Source organism: Anguilla anguilla, chromosome 3 (assembly GCF_013347855.1).
Source record: "Anguilla anguilla isolate fAngAng1 chromosome 3, fAngAng1.pri, whole genome shotgun sequence".
Classification (NCBI taxonomy): Eukaryota; Metazoa; Chordata; class Actinopteri; order Anguilliformes; family Anguillidae; genus Anguilla; species Anguilla anguilla.
Window position 1 is genome coordinate 15,363,744 of NC_049203.1, and position 23,811 is coordinate 15,387,554.

The window sequence follows — 23,811 nt, forward strand, 5'->3', positions numbered from 1 at the left end:
GAGTGCAGATGTACAGACAAACAGTCAGGCAGAGACAGATGGGCACATATACACTGACAGACACAGGCATAGACAGACAGGCAAAGACACACTGACAGGCACAACACAATCTCATTGACAGACAGTCAGACAAAGACAGATGTTTACAGACTCATTGACAGGCACAGAAACAGACAGGCGGGCACAGACTCAGACAGACGGCCACAGACTCTGACAGACACGGGCACAGACTCTGACAGACGGGCACAGACTCCGGCAGATGGGCACAGACTCATTGACAGGCACAGAAACAGGCAGATGGGCACAGACTCATTGACAGGCAGAAAAACAGACAGACGGGCACAGACACCGGCAGACAGGTACAGACACACAGACAGACAGGCACAGACTCTGACAGACGGGCACAGACTCCGGCAGACAGGTACAGACAGACAGACAGACAGGCACAGACTCTGACAGACGGGCACAGACTCTGACAGACGGGCACAGACTCCGGCAGACGGGCGCAGGCGGGGCGGAGGGTATCGTACTGCAGCGTGGCGGCCGGCGCGGTGCCCACGCACCTGGCTTGGCGGGCTTGGCGCCCACGGGCTGGAAGCCAGTGGTGAGGATGGAGGAGTCGGCCACGTCAGCGTCCAGCCCCTCCTTCTTCCTCCGGTACACCAGCACCACCACGATCAGCAGCAGCGTCAGGCAGATCGCCACGGCAACGATCCCCACGTACAGCGCCACGTCCTCAGGGCCCGAAGCAGCTGGTGGGGGGGTGGAGAAGAAGGGATGAAGGAAGAAAGAGAGTGGGGGAGGGGGGGGGGGGAATTACATTATATCAGATTAGAATGAACTTCCTTCCTGTGGTGGCAGGTACGCAACACAGAACAGACACCCCACATAAAGTCATGAAATGCTAAATAAATTATAGAATTTAAAAAAAATAAAAAGGAGGGAGATGGGTTAGAGAGAGAGATCTATACTCATTCCTTGGCAAATGGTTTTGTCCAACATGACCTACTGTACAGTCCAATGGGTTACATTATCATCAATAAATGATGTTTCTGTTACATTTATATAATAAAAAGCTATATGAATGTATTAAAACCGCAATGTAAATGTCATATAAATGTAACGACTGTCTTCAGAAAAAGCTTCAGGACAGCACTATGAGGCTCTCACTGGCTTGGTGCTTCAGACACATTTAAAACGGGAAGCACTGCAACCGAAAGTCAACGTGGACATGCTCTCCCAGCGACAGGCTTCTGGGCGGCGCTGGCTAGGTTAGCGAGCTGGCCAGTGCCGCCCCACATCTCGCGGTAATCCAGGGCTTTGCGGCGACTCTGTCGCGTGTTCAGAATACAAATGCTGCAGGAAGTCTGGAGGAAACGAAGAACCCAGAGCTTTCAATGGGATGGGGGAGGGGGGGGTCGCAAGGCGAGGAACGTCGAGGAGGACATTCTATGGTGGCTTATTAATGCCAAAAATCATGAAATTTACATGCACAAAACTCTAGGAACCATTTTGGTGACGGAAGTCCACCTTTGAGTGCAATACTGTAGCCTTCGAGGAGAAATCCAGGTTTTGTGCATGCACATAATCTGAAGGAGCACACAAAATTATTCTCCGAACACAACTACTCCTTGCCCTCAAAGTCTGATTCAGCTCATCCACTCTATTTTTATATTCGATATTACATTTTTTTGACAAAACAAAATAAATACAACTAGTTATATATATATATATATATATATATATATATATATATATTGTAGTATCTTCTGGAAGATTTCATTGAAAATGACTTTCTACCAAAGTACGCCAACTGTGTATATCTGTCTCAACTAAAGCATGCCAGTATTCTGGGACGCGGTGTCAACATTGTTTTAACACATTGCTTCAGCAGCTGAAGAGAGAACACTTACAGAGATGCCTCTACAGAGAGTAAGAGAGAGAGAGAGAGAGTGAAAAAAGAGAGAGAGCTCTGGAACCTGCCATGTGCCAAAAATGTACTTGTACGGACGTGTGTGTGTGTGTGCGTGCGTGTGTGTGTGTTCATTTTCACGTTTCAGACAATCTGTTCACACCTTCCTGAGCACTGTACCCAGCACCTGCCCGGAGAGGCAGAGTGCCTTCTGGGTAACCTGGCGGGCACTCTGACTGCCAAAAGGGATGAACTAAACTGCCCCAGCGACCTCACAAAAAAAGCCCACCCCCCAGCACTGCTGTGCTACCTGACCACAGCTGACAGATCCTCTTTGTTTCCTTTGTTGGGGATGCAGTGTTATCTCTGGCTACTTATCAGCCAATCAGGGCCCAAGGTGTTATCAGACCACAGAGATGCCTTTTAGACCCAAAGTCATCGCAGATTATCATCCAGAAAGTCAATAACTCAAAGTGCCATTCAGCTTTAATTGGTGCTGCTAATTACGTTCCATAATTGGAAGATGGATTCTGTCTTGCTGGCCTCTTTCCGTGATGCCTTTTCCCTCCAGTCGCCCCCCTCCCTCGCTCCATCCCGTGCTCAGAGGAAGGATGACGGTGTTTCTGGTCCTTGACCCCATTCAGCTGTCATTCATCTCAGTGCTATCTCTCTGCACCACACACCTGACACAGACATGCTCCATTTTATGATGGACATTGCGCTTCCCGCACCTCCTCAAGGTTAGAGGCGGTTTCTTTTCCCCAAACTTTGGATTGGGGTACTTCTGGACAATGCAGAGCTTTCTTGAAGCTATTCTTCATATGGCACCTCCCATGCAGAGACTCTCGATCCCCCATTGGACATTTTCTTGAGTCCTTGGGATCTGTTGCTGTGTACTAATCCTGGCAGTTGTAGGGCTATTAGGTACACAGTTCTCGGTTTCACACTCCCTGATGACCAGGTGACTGATGTTAATCCACCGTTCCCCAGGTGCTGTTGATTTCAATCCCCCACCCTTTAAAAAGCAAGGCATGGGGAAAGGCTGACAGTGGAACATGCTGGTAATGGCATCATCATGGGATCACCATAGAAGCATCACGTCATTAGTGGCATGGGTGTGTGTGTCCATCACCAGACAAAGTGTTCAACAGTGGGTTCAACAGTGAAGAAAACAACTGAGAAACCTGAGAGAACTAGTTAACCAATCAAAGAACTGCCTATGTCATGCATGACCAATCAGGGCAGCCCACAACTAGAATTAATGTTGGGCCACAAACACCAGGCCACCAGTGCGTGTGTGGCCAGTAATATCTATACGATCATTAAACCTCTTCAGTTTGGGAAGCAGTAAACTGCTGCATTGGAGAAACAGCCAAAGTGGACGTGCTTTTTGCAGAGTGCATCCTCTGCCAAAACGTCATATTTATTTGCTAAGCATGGAAAAAAAAGTCCAATTAAGCAAAACGCAAACAGCAGGCTTGTCTTCTGTGACTTGGATGTTTGCCTTTAAGAAGACCGAGCGAATCAAGCCATGACGCTTGAAGCTGTCCTGATGCAGGCCCTGCTCCCGGCACTGTACCAAACCACACAAATACAAACTCTATTTGGTTCTGAATCCCTTTCATCCTTTCCTTCTTTTAGCTCCTCGCACCCGGCTGGGATTTGACTACTGAAGTCGCCTCAGATCCCGTAAGCATCTCCCCACCCTGCTTGAATGCTGGGACGTCTTATCTTCTGATCTCACTTCTCTGTGCTGTATCAAATGGACTGGGTTTGTCAGACCACTCCAGAGTATGCAGACTGTGGTTTTGTTTGACACCGTGTCCCCTCCCCCCTCCAGTGCCCCCCAGCCACCAACCAACCCCCCCCCCCCTCACCACCCGGCAACGCTGGCTGACGAGATCACAAAGCCTGCTATGATTAGACACGACACCTGACCTTTTCTGGTTAACGAGTAGAAGGGGAAACGTCTCAGTGGTCAATCAACGGATTCTCCATACTCCGGCAGTCAGACATACAGGGAAGGGTTGCAGTGTAATTATGATTCACAGATTGTCAAGCAATAATAATAAAGAAAAAAAGATGACAAAAAAGATGAATTGTGCCTCTCTCCCTTTTTAGACGAAGTGACGTTCTTCTTGCTGGTGGGGGGTGATGAAATCACTTCTGCGTTTATGGAGAAAGTGACTCATTGACTGATCAGGCTGAAGAACGCGCGGCAGACTGGCAGACAGTCAGGATGTGGCTGGCGTTTTGGCTAATTGAAGCTGTGCGTTGTTCTACCTCTCACTCTACAGCCTTCTGCCATTGTTCACACAAGCCCATCTGCTCCCAGAAGAATGAGACCACTACGCTCAAGTTCAGGATTATTTATACTGTAATATCACCCCAAGGAGTACTGTTACACTATTGTAAACGAGCATCTGTGTGTTAGTAGGTGTGAGGGAGAGTATGCATGCATGTGTGTGCGTATGCTTAAGAGGGAGTCAGAGCATACGTGTGTCTGTGTGGCTGTGCAGGTATGTATGTATTTCTGTGCATGTGTCTGTGTCTCCATGTCTGTATGCATCAGTGTGTGTATGTGTGCATGAATGGTCATGTGTGAGTGTGTGTCTGTGTGTGTGTGTGTGTGTGGTCATGTGTGTGTGTGTGTGCATGTGCATGCGTGTGTGTGTGTGTGTGTGTTCAGCCATAACTGGTCTTAAGACATGCTTCTGACATTTGACCTCTTGACACTTGGCTGATTGGTGAGATCTAACCTCGCTGGATGCGATCGTTATTCTTGGGAGCGGAGTCTGGATACTGTGTGAATCGAGTCCAAACAAACGGTCTGCTTTGATCCGTGGGGACGTGCCGGCTCCTCTTTGAAGTCCATCTGCTTAACTGTAAACCCTGCGGCGCTAACCGCTAATTTCCCCATGGCAGCCATCATTTGAGGCTTGCTGGTTTTAATTTGCACAATATGGAGGTTTTTAATGAGACAGTGGCTAAATATGGCGTGCTGGCACTTTCCTGGCCACCTTGAATGGCTCTTCCCGGAGGACCAAAAAAAATAAAAAACAGAAAAATAAAAAACCCCAAAAAAATACACAAAAGGTGTACTGGGCGATAGTACAGTTGAGATATTGTGCCAATTTACAGTACACATTAATTACTTGACAAGCCAAAGATGACTGTTATGTCAGGGTATTGGAATACAGCCATTATGTCTGTGTAATCCCTGTGGTTTAAGGCGTTTTTTTGCAGTTGAGTGTCATTGAAGTAAGGAATATATTCACAACATTCATGTCGTTTGCTTCAAAAAAAAAAGAGACAGCATTTAAAACTCACTTTCTGTACAAACATGGTCTCCCGTATCAGAACTGAAGACATTCAGAATGTAGTCCTTTCAGTCAAGGATGTAATTTTTCCAATCATCCCCTGGTAGTAACTAGCGTGTTCCTGTGAGTGCGTGCTTATGTGTGCGTGTGTGTATGTGTGCCTGTGTGTGTGCGTGTGAGTGTGTGTTCTTGCATAGGTGTGCGTGTGTGTGTGTTTGTGTGTGTGTGCCTGTGTGTGTGTGTGAGTGTGTGTGTGTGTGTGTGTGTGAGTGTGTGTTCTTGCATATGCATGCGTGTGTGTGTGTTTGTGTGTGTGTGTGTGTGTGTGTGCGCGCATGTGTGTGTACGTGCAGTACTCACTCTGAGGGCAGAGTTCACTGGTGCAGTTTACAGACTGCAGGTCCAGGCCGTGGCAGTCTCTGCCTCCTGTCCCAGGCGCGGGCTGGCTGCACTCTCGACTCCTCCACATGGTGCAGTCTGCTCCACAAGCTGACCACTTACTCCACCCACTCCAGCCTCCATCTACTGGTAAACAGAGACCACAGTTACTACTCCACCCACTGCAGCCTCCATCTACTGATAAACAGAAACAACACAGTTCCTACAATACTCACTCCACCCTCCATCTACTAATGAACACCAACATCACAGTTGCAACTACACCCAGTCCAGCCTCCATCTACTGATAAACAAAAACACCACAGTTACTACTACACCCACTCCAGCCTCCATCTACTAATGAACACCAAATTCACAGTATCTCCGTCCACTCCAGCCTCCATCTACTGATAAACAAAAACACCACAGTTACTACTACACCCACTCCAGCCTCCATCTACTAATGAACACCAACATCACAGTTACTACACCCACTCCAGCCTCCATCTACTGATAAACACCAAATTCACAGTTACTACTACACCCACTCCAACCTCCATCTACTAATGAACACCAACATCACAGTTACTCCACCCACTCCAGCCTCCATCTACTAATGAACACCAACATCACAGTTACTCCACCCATTACAGACTCATCTACTAATAAACACCAACATCACAGTAACTACTCCACACTCCAGCCTCCATCTACTGATAAACACCAAATCATCTCCACAACCTGTCCCTCCTCCCCTACATGTTTGATCCTTCCCACCTGTAAGAAAAGCCTTGTCACACACACAGGCACACACACAGGAATAAACATGCTTGCTAAATCTAGCCTGTTGTAGGGAGACACTGACACACAAGGTCAGTGCTACAGGAAAGTAAAGAGCAGTAGCTCAGAGCCCCGCCCTGTGTCCATGCTCCATCAGTGCCAGAGATTACAGCCTGTCTCTGCAAACCCATTATCCCCACACAGCAGCACCAACTGTCTCACCCTTCCCATGACTTCCCACTGGGAATCCCAGCATCAGGGAGGGGAGTTACCACAGGTAGGGCTCCCCTCTGTTCCCCCTCCCTTCCAAGCTCCAAGTCACGACCCACGCCCGTACCGCCACATCGTCACGGAAACACGCAACATGCACCAGAGGCTAAAGAGAGGGAAAAAGAGGGATGAGGACGGTGGGGCCGGAGGGAAACGAGGGGCTGCTTTATGAGGGGTTGAGGGGGATATACTGTAGATTCAGGACGCTGTCAGGACGATGCCATCCGTGCTACGGAGGAAAGCTGAAAAGCCGACGTGGTGCCAGACTTTTGAAGGTTACTGGTGGGCTAATGTGAACACAGACCATAATGAGCCCCCAGAGGTCACACACGGGTGTGAGGTGAGAAAAGGATGAGAGAGAGAGAGAGAGAAATAGACAGAGAGAGCTTTGGATTCTGTGTGATCTGCAGCATGAAGAATGTACATGCGAATGGAGTGTGTGTGTGTGTGTGTGTGTGTGTGTGTGTGCGCGTGCATGTGTTAGTGTGTATGTATGTGTGTGTTTGTGCATTCAAACTCCTGTCTATGTTGTCAGATTGATAGATCAGTTCATGCCTCATAAGATGTAATTTTTTTATGATTTTCAATTTATCTCTATTTAATTTTGTTTATTGCTTTGGCAACATTGTTTTTACCTTGAACAATCAGGTCAATAAAGCAATTTGAATGATCAGTGGTTCTTTTGTTACACAATTATCTTTATAGGCTTTGGTCACATGCATAAAATATGTCATGCCAATAAAGCATTTAAAACTGAATATAGAGAGAGAACAAGAGTGGGAGAGATGGGGAGAAAAATATGGAGACAGCGGAAACAGAAAGAGAGAGAGAAAGAACGAGAGAAAGGGGGGGAGAGAGAGAGAAAGGGGAGAGAGGGAGAGAGAAAGAGACAGAGAGACAGAACAAAGCAAGAGAGAACAGAACTGGAGCAGCAGGTTACAGAGCTGCTCAGGGATCCCACCAATCAGATAGGAGCTGGGTAAGGTGCCATTCGTTAACCCCATCTGCCATGCTGGTTAATTTACTGAGTAGCAGGCAGGATTTCCCAATACAAGGCCGGAGTCCACAGTCTGTAAGCACCAGAGTTTGGGATGAAAAAAAATCTCTTTCATTTTTCATTTGGGGTGAGGGGAGGGGCAGCGTTTTAAAACAACGGCGTAATGAATAATACAGGTGTTTCGCCATCCCCACAAAGCTCCTGGCAACAGAGGGGATGAGCGACACGTTAGCGCACACGCGCTGGTGCGCACGTGATCGAGGGCGTGGCTGCCCTGCGCTCCTGCCCGATCGCCGGGTCGCCAGGTCTCCGCTCGGAATGTTCCGTCCGGCGGAGGGAGCGTAACCAATCAGGTAATTGGCCCTGTTTGCCGTTAAGTGGGAACCCGACTGCCAGGCTGGCAGGCTCTCCACTTAGGCTGATTATCCGAGACGGAAGCGTTCGCTTCATCAGCATCCGTCTAACACGCGTAGCCATATTTCAGGGGGGGGAGATAAATAAAGAAATAAATAAACAAATAGGTAAATAAATAAGCGAATAAATAAAAGGAACAGGGACAGCGTTTTGCTTGGCGTACGACGTGATGAGCTGATCTTGTTTTTCTGCCACCGAGCGGAACTAACGAGCACATAAGTGACATCTCATAAACAGATTTAAGCACAGCAGCCGGGAGAGCCACCGTAATCAAACGACGATGGTGCGAGCGTCCCCGTCCCAAATTAAAGAAAGCCGGAGCCCCGGAGGATCATGGGAGACGCGCTACACCACACCCCCCCCCCCCCCCCTTAACAGATTCCACCTGCAACGTGACAAGCCCCCGAGAAAGTGTCACAATTTAAATTTTTTCCCCGTCTGGATTTTTTTTTCTTCTTCTTCTTTTGTCACCGCGCTCGGCAACGCGGCGGCTCTGGGTGGAAACCGCCGCTGCTTTCCAATCACGCGGCGCGGCGGGTCCCCGGCGTCCGGGCCCGCGCCTTAATGCAATAACCCAGCGGTGCGGTCTGCTCCGGCGTCCGGGCCCGCGCCTTAATGCAATAACCCAGCGGTGCGGTCTGGTCCGGCGGCCGGCCGAGGGGCGAGGGGGCCGGAAAGCTTTTCAACCGCGCGGCGGGGGCGAGCGCTCCCGCTCCCCTCTCCCCCAATCACCGGCCTCGACCCCGGCCTCTTCTCCTGTTGCTAGGCGCTGGAGACCGAAGGAGGCGGGCGATCGGTTTCGGGGGGGTGCGGCGGCCTTTTTCCCGACCGACGCGGCGACCCCCTCGGCTCGGAGGCCGGCGCCGGCGAGAAAGCCCGGGAAAGCGGCGTCGGAGGCGCTGAGGGGGGGCGGCCGGAGAGCGCCCCTGTTTAAGCGGTTTCACCTTGGCCTGCGCCAGCCCGGCCGCATCCCAGCCCCACGCTGCGAGAAGCCGGAGGAGAAATGACCCGAGTGCAAGTGAGAAATAAACGCTCTGACGCCCTGCCTTTTACGTGAGTGTGCCAGGCCGATCCATCACACGCTGCCGCGCTGCTTCCACTGCGGCGCGTGCGTCCGGCTGCCTTTTCCCTCGCAAAAACGAGCCCCTTCCCCGGCCAGGAATGCGGCTCGGAGCTTCCGCGCCTCCTGCGCTAACCGCGGACCGCGTTCGCCTTGTGCAGCCGTGGCAACGGAACAGGAGGGAAGAGGAGGAGCGATAGAGCAGGATGGAGCAGACGCTGGTACTGAGCGAGCGGCGGGATAGAGCAGGCTAGATAGTAAGGAGGGCGCTGGGTTAGAGCGGGCTCTAGGATAGAGCAGGTGCTGGGTAATTGCAGGCTGCGGGATAGCGCATGGGCTGGGTTAGAGCAGGAGCTGGGTAATTGCAGGCTGTGAGAAAGAGCAGGGGCCGGGTTGGAGCAGGATGTAGGGTAGAGCAGGTGCTGGGTAATTGCAGGCTGTAGGATAATGCAGGTGCTGGGTAATTGCAGGCTGTAGGATAATGCGGATGCTAGGTTAGAGCAGGGTGCAGGATAGAGCAGGTGCTGGGTAATTGCAGGCTGTGAGATAGAGCAGGGACTGGGTTATAGCAGGCGCTAGGTTATAGCTGGTTCTGTGTTACAGCAGACTATACTACTGAGCAGGTGCTGGGTTAGAGCAGGCATTGGCTTAGAGCAGGTGCTGGGTTAGGAGCAGGTGATGATTCTCATTCCCTTACACCTTGTGTGTGTGTGTGTGTGTGTGCACGCGTGTAAGAAAATGTCCTATCGTGTACCGTAGCAGGCAGTAGGGTTGGGGTTGAAATGTGAAGCTCATTAGAGCAGAGTGTGACCCAATGCACAGCCCTAGCACTGCCAGGCAAGCAGTTATATCCACCGGCACAGCTGTTTACAGAGCGCAGCCGTGATTGATGCCCTGTTTAACTGCCCTGCCTCCACCTTCACACCCCCAACCCATAACCCCAAACCCTACCCCTGCCAGAGAAAGAGGGGGGAAAACATCTGTGCTGTGATAATACCACTGACTGCACACACACACACACACACACGCACACACACACACATACACACACTCATACATATAAACACAGACACTCACACAAACACACATGTGCATGCACACGCGCACACCCATAGGCACACAAACACACACTCACACATACACACACACACAAAACACACACACGCACATGCAGATACACACACACTCACACACTCACAAACGCACACAGGCACACACACACACACACACACACACACACAAGCACACACACGCAGCTGTCATCAATATGCAGGTGATGAGCAATGTTATCCATGTTTGAAAAGGACATGTGACTCATCTTGCTACAGGCCACAACTTAACAGTCTAACTGAAATATTGAACATTAAAACCCACTCAAAGCAAAGACCAGGTCAGAGCAGACTTTTCAGTACGTGACCCTCCAGTCAAATGGCAATTTAAAAATCAGTATCGTACGTGAGTTGAAAAAATAAAATAATATCACTGTTTAAATTATATTAAAGACAGGCCAGGGAAGAGCATACATGACAATAAACAGATCCAACGTCATACATTACACAAGGCAATGCGTGTGCTTTGTATTAACCTTGTGATAAAGACACTTAAGAGCCATATATCATCATTAGTCACTGGGGTGCGCTTACAATTTCATCCATTTTTATTTTGACTGCTTACTGAAAGACCATAACCATGGACCCAAAGTCTCTATTACAACCTTTGGGAAAATATAAGCCGTAAGAAAAAGGAATATGTCTCAATTTTTTAAACAATGTTTTTTTTCCCCCTGAAATCAGAACCATGGAATGTAATCCTTTTGTGAAAACAGCAACAGGTTCAGTAGTATTGCGGAGCTGTTGCTACTCAGCCAATCAGAAAAACACTCCCCCTTGCCAAAGACACAGTGAAAATTCACCCCCCCCCCCCACCACAAACAGGCTGAATAGATGATGAGGCTTACAGGGCTGGCTGGGGGTGAAAACCGGAATGAACCAGTAATCAGCAATGTTTCTGCCATCAGTACAAGCATAACTCAAATCGCCATTGATTCCATTGACAGCCTTGACGCGTGAATGAATTATGCTCGTTTCTTTCCAAGGCGCCACGCTAGCGTTAAATAAATGACCTTCATGGAGAGCCGCGGCTCACGCTTCAAGGTCACAGGAGAAAATGCTCGCCGAACATGAGGACGGTCTCTGCTGTACGGAAACTATAGAATGCGGGGTCATTTTTATAGCGTATACCTTTTCTTTTTCTCAAAAAAGATACATTCCCTCCCAATCCACCCCCACCTGCCATATTGTTTTATTTGTGAACTGGTTTCTTCACCCACTTGCTCACTTGCGTCGCTCCGTAAATGATGATTTATGCCGGAGCTGAGCAGGAAGTGCGTTTTGATAAATCGGAAAGAAGTCTCGGATGGTACGGCTGTCTGGATGTGTCCTGCATGCGATGACAGATGGGAATGAACGTGTGTGTGTGTGTGTGTGTGCGCAGTGCACGCATGTAAAAAAAATTCCCTATTGTGTACCATAGCAGGCAGTAGAGTGTGTGCGTGTGCATGTACGCTTGCGTGCAGGTGTATGTGTCTGTGTGTGTGTGTTTGCCCGCGTGTGTGTGTGTGTGTGTGTGTGTGTGTATGTACCTGTGTACATGCAGATGTGTACGTCTGTGAAAATACACTTGTGTTTGTGTGTGTATGTTGGTTTGTCTGTCCGCGCTGTTGCAAGGTGGGTGAGGAAGTAAATTTATGCACAGCAGCGTTCCAGGGTCAAATCCAATGTGTTGCAATATTTTTATATGAGGTAAGAAATAATCACGCCACATTACAAAATTCAGCTGCGAGCACCACGATACTCAGCACTAATCGCACCACACTAATTTATATCCACCTTAATGGCATTACACCAGTGCTCATTATGCCAAACTCAACCCTAATTACACCACGCGACAATATTAATCCCAAATCGTACCGCGCCACAATATTCGACTCTATTTACGCCACGCTGCAGTCGCTCGACCCAAATCGCACCTCGTTGCAGCACTGAACACAGCGCGGAGCTCAGCGTTAGCGGCACGCGCCCAGCCCTATTCAAACCGGCCCAAGGCCCCTTTCCCTCTGATGCTCGCGCTCCCGCTCCAGTTTCTCCGCCACGCTGCCGTCGCCGCCGCCACCGCTCCTTTAATTCCCCGCAGCGCTGTCGCTGGAAGTCGCTTTGCTTAAAGAGCGATGTTCGCCGGGGCCCTTATTGAATTACGGCGCGTGCGATCGGGGGCCCGGCTGAGTGCGCCGTGAAAGCCGAGACCCGCCTGAGTGGAGGAGCAGCTCCTGGCTGTGACACGGGCTTCGATTTTCCACCGCAGTCTCGCTGCTCAGCCCTGGAAGCTCTCTTACCAGCCTGCGTCCCCCTCCCCCCACCTCCCCCCAACTCTGCCCCAACCCCCACATACCCCACCTCTACGCTATCCACCCCCCTCCCCCCCCCCCCCAACTCCGCCCCAACCCCCATCCCAGACCCCACCTTTACACCCCCCCCACCCACCCACCCAACGTCTACACATGCAGTAAACTCCATCGCCCCTCCCACTCCCCCGCCCCTGCAATTTCCTCTGCAGGTCGCTGAGCCCCGGATATCTGTTACCAGCCAGCAACGCCCCCGCTTGCTCCTGCCTGTTAACACACCCCTTTCTCACAGCCAAACCCATCCTGTCCTGCTACTCCACTCGCTCCCACACACCCAAACCCAACCCTCTGTCCCACACAATCCCCCAGACCCAAATCCAGCCCAATACTGCCATCCCACACCCTCCCCCACACCCAAACCCAGCCCAATACCGCCGTCCCACTCTGTCTCCCACACCCAAACCCAACCCAATAGCGCCATCCCACTCATTCAACCCACACCCAATACAACCGTCCCACGTCCTCCCCCACACCCAGACCCAACCCAATACCACCATCCCACTCCCTCCCCCACACCCAAACCCAAGCCATCCTGTTGACCGACTTCCTCCCCCCTTTTCCTGTGATACTACTCGTGTACCAGTGAAATGCCAACTGCAACCCCATAGTTACCAAGAGACTGCCACCACCCCCACATTCCACAGCCCCCCCCCCCCACCCCATGCTATCATTTGGCCACGTGTCTCCCTAAGAGAGGCCAAGGCAGGCCCTTAAATGAGGTTGCCTGGCTTCCATCACAAACAGCGAAGGATCAATACACACAGGCCCCGGGGGGAGGTGGGGGGGGGGGGGATCGAAGATGCTTTAACTCCTGATGTGTTGACGTGCAGCATGGCTTCCATTCGGACTTTACCTGTGTACTACAGCTCGGAGCGCACGCTGATCTCACCTTTCTACCATCAGCATTCTGGGAGACAACGCAGGGAGAACCAGCCGCTGATTATCCCACAGGGCCGAAAAAGCTACGGTGGGGTACCTCAGCATAGCCACACGGAACTGTCCTCCAGCTGGGCGTGCCAGCTCAACATAGCAACAGGACTTGCGCAGTCGGGCATCTCAGCACATCAACAAGGCCCCTATCATACGGCAGGGCACCTCGGCATAGCAACAGGGCCTCTATCCTACAGCACGGTAGCTCAGCATAGCAACAGAGAACTAATCTATAGCAGGACACCACAGCATAGCAGCAAGGCCACTATCATACAGCATGGCACCTCAGCATAGCAACAGGATCCCTATGATACAGCATGGCACGTCAGCATAGCAACAGGGCCTCTATCATACAGCATGGCACCTCAGCATAGCAACAGGACTTCCACAGCTGGGCATCCTTGCTATTTGCTCTTTTCAGGGGAGGGCACATTTTATAGCTATTTAGCAAATCAATCAATGAATCTATCTCTACTGGAAGCAAAAAAAAAGTGGAAAAAGGAAATAAAAGATCTGCAATCTGCGGAGAGAGATGGCACGCCCTTTCCATTAAGCAGCCGCTTGAAACAGCTGGCTTTTCACAGAAGGAGCATGCCGTTTTTAAACTGAAAAAGCAAGCTGTTCTATCTACGGCTGTCCACCAGGGGGGGCCACACGGAGCGCATGTGTGTTACCTGGACAGGTGGCAGTGCAGGCGCTTTTCTGGATGTTCTGCCCCTCGCAGAAGGTCCCGCCGTTCAAGGGGGTGGGGTTTGTGCAGCTCCGACTCCTCTTCTGAAAGCCCCGCCCACAGGTGGCGCTGCAGGCCGCCCACCCCGTCCATGTGGACCAACCGCCGTTGACTGCCGGCGGGCAAAGGCCCGGGGGGGAAAAGTTCGGGGGGGGAGGGGGGGTGGGTGGAGAGAGCAGCCAGGATTACCTGACAAGCACAAGACCAGTAACCGCGACGGACACCGCCACTCACACGCCAGGAAGAACAGCGACGGTGGAACAGCCACTTCCTGCGCTCGTATGGAGGGGAATACGGGCCTGCCGGGGTTAAAGGTCACGCTAGGCCCTGCTGTGGCTGAAGGTCACCCCCGCAAACCCTCGCCTGCAATGGGCTGTGCAGCACGATGGGTGCATGACTCTTTGGAAAAACTGAAATGGCTCAAATAACCCTTGAATGGCTCCAGTCAATTCCCTGTCAGTATTTATTTATTTTTTTGATAAATGGCCATTTTGTCACCTTTCCAAAACAAACGACCCTGACCTCGCCGGTCAGTGATTCTATGCTGTTGACGTGAAGAGAGATGACAGAAAGACAGCCTCTGGTTTCTCGGCCGAACGGGGGAAGTGGCTATTTTTTTTAACAAACGTACAACTCACCAGTTCAGACCGCAGTACAACACAAGCCTCACCCTCACCATATGCCTGTTAACTGCTCTGGTACCTGTGGCACTGCCGTGGCTCCAGGTGCAAACTCCCCTGGTAAATAGTGTATTTTCCCCCAAATTTCAAGTGAATTGCTGGCTTTTCTGATAATGTCTCCACCGCAGAGTCATTTTAAGAGCAGTGCTCTGTTTTCCTGGTCTTGTCGTTTGTAAAAGGAGAGGTTATTATGCAGATTAAGATTAATTGCTACAGAGTCCCTGGACTATGAAGGTGGGGGGGGGGGGGTTACATTGTGCCATCAAGACAGTATTATTCTCCTTAATGATGGGAAATGGACCTCTGAGGAGACGTCTTTTTTAATGCTAGTTAGCTTGGGCGAAGCGCACCTGCCGCGGTAACGTGTCAGGCCTAATGAAAGCAACCGCAGCGTGGCTCCGGCTCCCCGAAATAAACGGCTTCAGAGGGAACGCCAGATTCACCGGCAGGCCAACAAAAAAAAAAAACTTAATTAAAACGATTCAATTTTAATACCATCTTATTAAAAACAGGCAATGCGGTGCAGTGTGTGGGGAGGGGGGAGGGGGAGGTTGCGGGGAAGCGATTTCACTGACATTGTAATCTGTTTCTGCTCGTTTACAGGTATTTACCTAATTTTACAGTCAAATCGAGCCGCTGCTCGTGCCGCTGCTCGCACGTGCGTTCCCGCTACAGGGACACCATGCATCATCACGGTAATGCCATGTGTTTTTGCCCCGGATCAAGCTGCCTCTACTTTATTTTATTTATTTTTATTTTTTGTTTTTTCTCATGTCGCTGAATACATTCGGGTTGCTTTGCTTGCATGTGTGTGAAATATCTAGGACATGAATTCATTTCATGCAGCCAGGGAGAGAGAGGGAGAGCTGGAGCAGGAAGCACATGACTGTTACCCACACAACCAGCCGAGTGAGCGTCTGTGTGGATTCTCCTGAAGCATCCTACAGCAGCAGCACAAATAACCTAAAATTAATGGGGGAAAATAGGGTGTTTTTCCCTCCCCTCCTAATGGACAATTAAAAAAAAAGATTTATGTTTTTTTTTTTTTTTAGCAATGCACCCTACAATGTACACTCGAGTACATTATATCAAAACTGGCTTCATAAGTGTGTTTTTTAAAAGCAGAGCCATAAACTTATAATTATATCCCATAAAGATGCGTCTGAGAGAACTTTGTGCCAAAGCCATTTCGGGCATCCTCCGCTCTCCAGCTGGGCTCACGTATGCTGTGAGATGTCTGAATTAGGTTCCTCATTAAAACAGAAAAAAAAAAAATGCAAACCTAATGAAATTAATTTCATTCTGTCCATCAGGTACATTATCATCCGGTTTTTTTATTTCCTGGTTTGAGTGAGTAAATGGGAAAAGGGTAAAAAGCGGCTCCTTCCCTCCAGGGACACATGCGACTCCGCCCGCTCTCCATGTTACGGGCAGATGTAAAAACCACTGCGCCGCATGCTAATCATCAGAGTGCAGCAGCGCGGATGACATCACTGCTGCGTGGATGGGAATTAAGAGTTATTACGGAGCTGAACAGGAAGGAAGGGAGTGATTCATGAAAAAGAGATGGTGGAGGGGGGGGGGGGCATGGACTGAGGGATAAAATTTCAACTTGTCAGTGTAGTAAGTAGTTATCGGAGACAATCCCCTAATGGGCAAAGCTCTTGCCTGTTGCCAGTGGCTCCAGTGATTTGAGCTGACCAACGAGATTTGCTATGCAGAGCAGAAAGCCTTTAGATTGGCTCAAAGCTTGACACTGTCCGACAAAGCAGCAGCCAGTGACAGTTCCATCCACTCCAGGGTGCATGAACTCTCACTCCCCCATCAGCAGACAGAGGCTATATGTTGGGTGGGTGAGAGCTGGAGTAGCTTTGTAGGGAGAGATGAAGCCTATAGAATGATGGTAACAATGGGCTTGGGGAAGCAATTCTGAGATGCAAAAAATGAATAAAAATAAAACCCGACCCAGTAACTCACTCTAGCCAAAACCTCAATGCGCATCCATGGAGCAGTTTCGTTCCCCTGTCTCATTGCATACAGTAACTTTACCCTCCTCACATGATCTTGACTTTCGAGTCAGACACATAATTTTTAATTACTGGGGTTTGCGCATTAGGAAATTACAGCTAAGCAATCGCTGCCTTCCCCCCCAGCCGGTTGCCTCGGCTACAGCCCTCCCACTCACGACGGAGCTGATTAGTGGTCTCGGAGCCCTAAACACTGCACCGGCTCACTCGCTCTCTCCCTCTCTCTCTCACTCGCTCTCTCCCTCTCTCTCTCACTCGCTCTCTCCCTCCCTCTCTCCCTCCCTCTCTCCCTCTCTCTCTCACTCGCTCTCTCTCTCTCTCCCTCCCTCTCTCTCTCACTCTCTCTCTCTCTCTCTCACTTGGTGCCAAGCACCAGCCTAATTTCCTCCTCTGTCTCCCTGCAGTTCCCCCCCCCCCGCATCATTTCGTTACCCTTTTTTTTTAACCCTTTTTTTTCATTTCCCCGCGACTGATTGGCCGCCTCAGCGAGGCAAATGGCCGTGCCTCTCCACCCCTGATTACCTCTTAGCGCGGCGGCCCGCCTCGCTAGCCGAGCTTGGTTAAAATGCATCTGTGCCCTCCTTTTTTTTTTTTTGTGTGCCCGCGCTGAAAGGGAGCAATCAAAACAAGCCGTGTGGCACCAGCCTACACCTACAGATCAGGTGGAAAGACGCTCCTGAAGGCTTTCATTAGTACACAGCAATTTCCAACACCGAGCCAGGAAAGGTGGGAGTTTGGCAGGTGTGAATGAATATTAAGGGACTGGTGAAGAAGTACTTTTTCGAAACAAAACCATCTGATTTTTTTTTTATATTTTTGTTTTGTTATATTCCCCACCTCCCCGAAGTCAGCTTTACAATAGAAACAAATTGCTTCATTATTTCACAAACAGTGTGATTCTGAAGAAGGAAATTGGAGTGGAACGGTCTTTCACATTACTGTACTGCCAATCTGCCAAGGTGACGAGCTTTACGAACCAGGGTGGTGTTTGAGGCAAACAATGGTGTAATAAAAAGTACATCAGACCTTTTGTCGCTCCACCTTCCAACACCCATAAACACATCGACTCAACTACAATCAAATCTTTAGCCTGAAATTAACAACACATTAATCTATATTGCTTAATTATATGTTTTCTTCTGTTACGCTTCCAAGTGCCGATTACCCTTTCTAGCAATCCAGCCCTTTGGTAAAATACATGCAACTATGCAACCCAGTAAAGCTGAATCGTTGCAAACTCAAAATAAAGAATAACATTTGTGTACTATAGGGTCAGTCAGTGCTGGGGGAAGGGTGGTGTGGTGGGGGTTGAGGCTGGAGTGGTGGAGGGCACTGTGTCCAGTATTCAGTCAAGGGAATGCATTTTGTGCGTGTGTGTCATAGTAATTGAACAATGTTTTTAATGCTTTATCTCCTTAAAAAAAAAAATCCATTCACCACTGTCAATTTGGGAGGTTGGAAACTTTTACTCTTCCCCGAAGCACACCACAGTCTACTTAATGGGCTTGTAGAGATATGATGTAGAGGAAACACTTCATAAGAAGCTCAGCAGGTGGACAGCAGGCACCCTATCAATCAGTGGGGTTCACTAGTCAGCTGGCCAACTGAAGTCCTCCCATCCCTGAGCAACACCAGTGCCAATTTTGTGTTGGTCGGTCAGCACAAAGCACCAGACTATGGGGTCCACCCATGCAATAGAACAGTGCCACAACAGGATGAGACATCCAGCAGCCCACAATTCATCACTGTTGCATAGCTTGATATGTTTTTCAGTGTGCCAGGACACCAGGGAAATCCCAGCTGATACAGAGCTATTGGGAATCCCAGTCACCAACAAACCACTTAACCACAGCCACTAAAACTGTGCTGAATGCTCTATATATTCTGGACATCACTAAAACAAAGACACATGTACAAATACAAATAATTAAACAGAAGCGTGGAAATGCCACTTTGCAGGAGGGTTTTGTGATAAAAATTTCATTTTCATTTTTCATTTTTAAGGCAGCAAGCTCTCCATTGAAAAGCCAAACCTGGTCTCGAGTACCTTAATTAGCACCTACATGGTTAGCCCCTCAGAACCCAACGCAAACACCCCGACGCACACGTGTTCCTGCTCATTCCCAGGCACATCTACAACCAGAAAATGCACCGTTCCTTTGCATTTTAATAAAGGTCAGCCAGCTTCTAATCCAATTAATTATTTCCTTTTCTGCTGTTAATTCAATAAGAGCACATGTGTCTGGACTGCTAGAGGGGCAGGTTTTTTTTCTCAATCAGGCATCGACCCCCTATGAAAGACTTACAGTGGATCGGAGGTCTGTTCGTTGGCTTGAAAATTATTACATTATGGTAAAACTGACTCTGTGTTAAGAAAAATCTGGAGTATGGAATGGGCCGGGAGTTAGTGGTCTTTCTTTGGGGGTTAGTAGGCACTTTTTGTGGTTGGTTGTGGGTTATGTGGGTTAGAAGGGGACTGAATCCAGACCTCTTCAGAGTATGTCAATCAATCATCTTTCATAACATCAATCAATCATCTTTCATTTTTTTAAGGCACTCCATGGAATTATAGATACAATATGCTGTCACATTAGATGAACATGCTTTCAGAAAAGTTGAATTTGTTGTCAGTTCAGTTAAATGGGCTCATTTGTTTAACTGAGTACGTTCATCACTTCAGATGAACTTTCGTTTTTGCTAAATTGCTACTGGCTCTGTAGTGCTGCTGCTCCTTTCTTTCGCTATTTTTTAAGTGTTTGCTAAAAGAATGCAATGTAATGTTAGTTTGTTGTTTTGTGGTTAGATGTAGGTTAGCCAGGAATTATTCGGAGATTGGGGTTTAGTTGGTCGAGAATTGCTTACAGATTGTTTAGGAGCTGATTGAAGGTTATTTGGGGGCCGGGATAGGGGGAAACAACAGCATTTTAAATATTTATTTGCATGTGCTATACTTACAGTGCTTGTTAAAACCCTTTTATATATCATGACTAATCAAGCATGGCCACTTGAGTGAGTGTTATGGGCAGTGACCACTGGCTGACCTCAGGTGTCGAGGTGTGAGGAAACATACCATAAACAATGACCGTGGCGGAGGAGCTTTTGCGGCGTGCCACAATGTTTTTAGCCACGCAGGTGTAGTTGGCAGTGTCAGCCAGGCGTGCCTGTTTGATGATGAGGTCGTGGTCCACGGTGATGTAGAAATTGGGGTCGCTGGCAGGGTCAACCACCTCTTCATTCTTTAGCCACTCCACCTGGTCGCACACAAGCAGGAGGTCAAAGATGAAAGTTCTGCACACGGTCAAAGTTTCAGCCAATCATGCTCGCTCAACAGACCAGTCCATCTAAGGGGCAGCTTGAATTATTTTTTCCATTTTAAAATATTCAGATTCTCAACAGTTCTGTCATGAACAGAACATAGTGAGAAGGTCTAATATACTGAGGTGGTACCTTGGACTGTCCTCCATTAGTATGCCAAATTTCACAAAAATCCACCAGAGGGATCTAGGGGCTGCCAAAGACTTTCATAGAAGAAACATAGTAATAGTGAAAAAACCTATCTGCTTGGCCCCTAATAATAATAGAAGAAAATACTTTTTTTTTAAAGAAAAAATTATGTTAAAGAAAGAGAATCTGTGCATTGGTTGGGGAAAACTTAAACTGCTGGAGTTCTGCTAGGATAGAAACAGATGTGATGAAATTAGACACAGCAGGAAAGCATCCATTGTGCTGCTTAAGGAGATGTGCATTTACAAAATTACATGAACTAAAAAGAAACTACAAAGCCCATGCAGGCATGAAGTTCACTCCACCACTGGGGAGCCAAAGCGGTGAAAGTTTAAACTTCTCCTCCAACTTTCCATTAGTTTTGCAGGTTTGAAACCGAATAAAACATATGGGTGCAAGGAGAGCCCAGACAGGTTCAGTTAAAGGAAAAGAAATTTCTGAAAACTGAAAATAGTAAAGAAAGTTTTATAACTACATGCTGAACAAATCAGGTCTTATGAAAAGTGTCCCCTGTGCAGATTTCACTAGTTTAAATAAAAAACAGTATGTCCAATCTGTGATTGGGAGCCATGCTGGTGTTCACTAAGTGTGCACTAATGATCAAGAGACATGCTGGGGTTAAGTTTGTGCTGAAGATCAGGAGCCGTGCTGGGGTTGAATCTGTGGTAATGATCACGAGCCATGCTGGGGTTAAGTCAGTGCTAATGATCAGAATCCATGTTGGGGTTGAGTCTGTGGTAATGATCACGAGGCATGCTGGGGTTAAGTCAGTGCTAATGATCAGAATCCATGTTGGGGTTGAGTCTGTGGTAATGATCACGAGCCATGTTGGGGTTAAGTCAGTGCTAATGATCAGAAGCCATGCTGGGTTAAGTCTGCACTGAAGATCAGGAGCCATGCTGGGGTTAAGTTTGTTCTAATGATCAGGAGCCATGCTGGGTTAAGTCTGTGCTAATGATCAGGAGCCATGCTGGGTTAAGTCTGTGCTAATGATCAGAAGCCATGTTGGTTCTGAGTCTTTGGTAATGATCAGAAACCATGCTGGGGATAAATCTTCACAGGTGATAAGGAGCTATTCTGGGGTTAAGCCTGTGCTAATGATCAGGAGCCATGCTGGGGATAAATCTTCACTGGTGATCAGGCGCTATTCTGGGGTTAAGTCTGTGCTAACGATCAGAAGCCATGTTGGTTCTGAGTCTTTGGTAGTGATCAGAAACCATGCTGGGGATAAATCTTCACAGGTGATCAGGAGCTATTCTGGGGTTAAGTCTGTGCTAACGATCAGGAGCTATTCTGGGGTTAAGTCTGTGCTAACGATCAGGAGCTATTCTGGGGTTAAGTCTGCGCCGATGACCAGGAACCATGCTGTGTTTAGTCTGCAATGATGGCCGTGCCGGATGCACAGAAACAGCTGGCCGGAGCGGTCTCTGCACAGCAGAACTGCAAACACGCATGAATTATTGATGCCACTCAAGAGCTGCCAAATCATGAGTGAAATCTCCAAATCCAATTCCGCTCCATCTCTCAGGCCACAATAAAATCACAGCGTGCGGATGTCACCGCCGGCAAACGCCACGGTAAATCAGCAGCGGACAAAAGGGCGGGTCTGTGCAGAACGATCAGTGACGTAATCATTCTGGATGCCCTGCCCCCCTCACCCCCCCCCGCCCCCCCTCACCCCCTCACCTCCGCTGTTGGCACGCCTTCAGGGGGATGGCACCTCAGTAGAACCTCCTGGTCCAGCGCTACTTCCTTGCCCAGTGGCTCCTCTTCAAAATTCTTCCGCAGATCTGCATGCAAACAGACGTCATACTTATTAACAGGGCGGGTGTCTCTGCATGCAATAATGCTCCTGTATTCAAGGTGTTTGGCTCTTCTCTCGGCTCTGGATAGTGTGTGAGTGTGTATGTTTATGCTTGTGTGTGCGTGCATGCACGTGTGGGAGTCTGTGTGTTGGTGTCTACAGCATGTGTGTGTGATGCGTGCCTGTGTGAGTGTGTGTGCCCATCTATGTGTGTGCATGTCTGTATGCGTGTGTGTGTGTGCCTGTGAGCCTGTGTGTGTGCATGAGTGTGTAAACCTGTGTACCTGTCTATGCGTGTGGGTGTCTGTGCATGTTTGTGTCTGCTCACTGGTTGTCTCGTGTAATCTCTAAGCGCCATTGCTCTTCACTGTCAAAACATCGTCTAACTAACATTCTACCTAGTCTTCCCTATCTGACATTTTTGGGGTAAAAAGGGTCTTCATCGTGAGCTCTATCTGTTTACGCTCTCCCTCAGCTCCAGGGGGAAGTCTGTGCCCACAAACGGGAGGGCGGGGCCACGCGGTGCTTCAGGCTGACTGCGCTGATCCCGTCCGCTCCGCGCGGTGCCGCACATCTGGCGGTTCAGGGGACCGCGACAGAGTGAACCCGGGTGCGTGCGGTCAGGCATCGCTAGGCACCCACTCACGGCGCATATCCCACATCAACATTCCACAATCGCATGCACCGTGCTCGCGTGTCCTTTCTGTTTCCACGTGACGGAGAGCAATGCGGTGGAGTACCTGTGACCGCCTGGTTCTCAGAAGCTGATAAATTGTTTTTTTACTTCACACACCAACAGCGATTAACAAGCCCACCCTCGCCAGACCCCTGTGCTATGCCCTTTGCCTGAGCACACACTCTGAAAGAGCAAACAAATTGTTTCACTTTTACTGAGCAGACAAATTTGTTGCATAGAAGAACAAACAAAATGTTGTCGCTGGTAGCCCGGCAAGTTTTCGTTTGTTAACATGCTTCGCGGTATCAGATCGGGGATCTGAATTCCAGAGCGAGGGCGAAAAACGAGAAGCATTAGAGAATGAAACAGGATAAAAAGATGACCTTCACCATCCTCTTTGTAGGCATAGCAGAGAAGGCAGGATTAATGGCGAGGCTATGGGCCACATCAATAGCCTCTTTGTGTTGTTGACTTTGCTCGCGTCTAAACGCGAGCAAATAGGAGAGGCATGAATATCTGCAGCGAGCGAAATGGATTGGTTCCCCCCCAAAGCGGAGTGAAAATGCTCCCTGGACCTGACGCAGTTCCAGACGCCATGCAGAGACGCTGCTGCCGCTAAATTTAATCCCAAAAACAGATGCTGGGCCCATCCAGAGCGATCACGGTCACAGGAACCTTAACGAGAGCCGAGCGCTCCTTGACATTTAAATTAATTAAAGTGGATATAATGGGGCTGCGAGGGACAGAGGACGTAATGCTCCTGGAAGGTTCAAGGATTATTCGGGTGTCCTCAAATCTCACATCTTCATGACACTGTGGGAACCGCACACACACACACGCACACAGACACATTCACACACATACACACA

At 49.1% G+C, this 23,811-nt stretch overlaps 1 protein-coding gene across 7 annotated transcripts in view; it reads right to left on the reverse strand.

Moving 5' to 3' along the window:
• unc5a (unc-5 netrin receptor A) overlaps window positions 1-23,811 on the reverse strand; it is a 189,345-nt gene that overhangs the window by 30,811 nt on the left and 134,723 nt on the right. For 2 of the 7 annotated variants that reach the window (XM_035410510.1, XM_035410507.1), the window contains 5 exons: window positions 22,149-22,252; window positions 20,029-20,209; window positions 14,196-14,363; window positions 5,593-5,757; window positions 531-752 (listed from right to left, as the gene is read on the reverse strand). In XM_035410510.1, the coding sequence (XP_035266401.1) occupies window positions 531-752; window positions 5,593-5,757; window positions 14,196-14,363; window positions 20,029-20,209; window positions 22,149-22,252 (840 nt within the window). The remainder of the gene's footprint in view (window positions 1-530; window positions 753-5,592; window positions 5,758-14,195; window positions 14,364-20,028; window positions 20,210-22,148; window positions 22,253-23,811) is intronic. The other 5 variants (XM_035410508.1, XM_035410509.1, XM_035410512.1 and 2 more) reach the window with 5 other exon arrangements.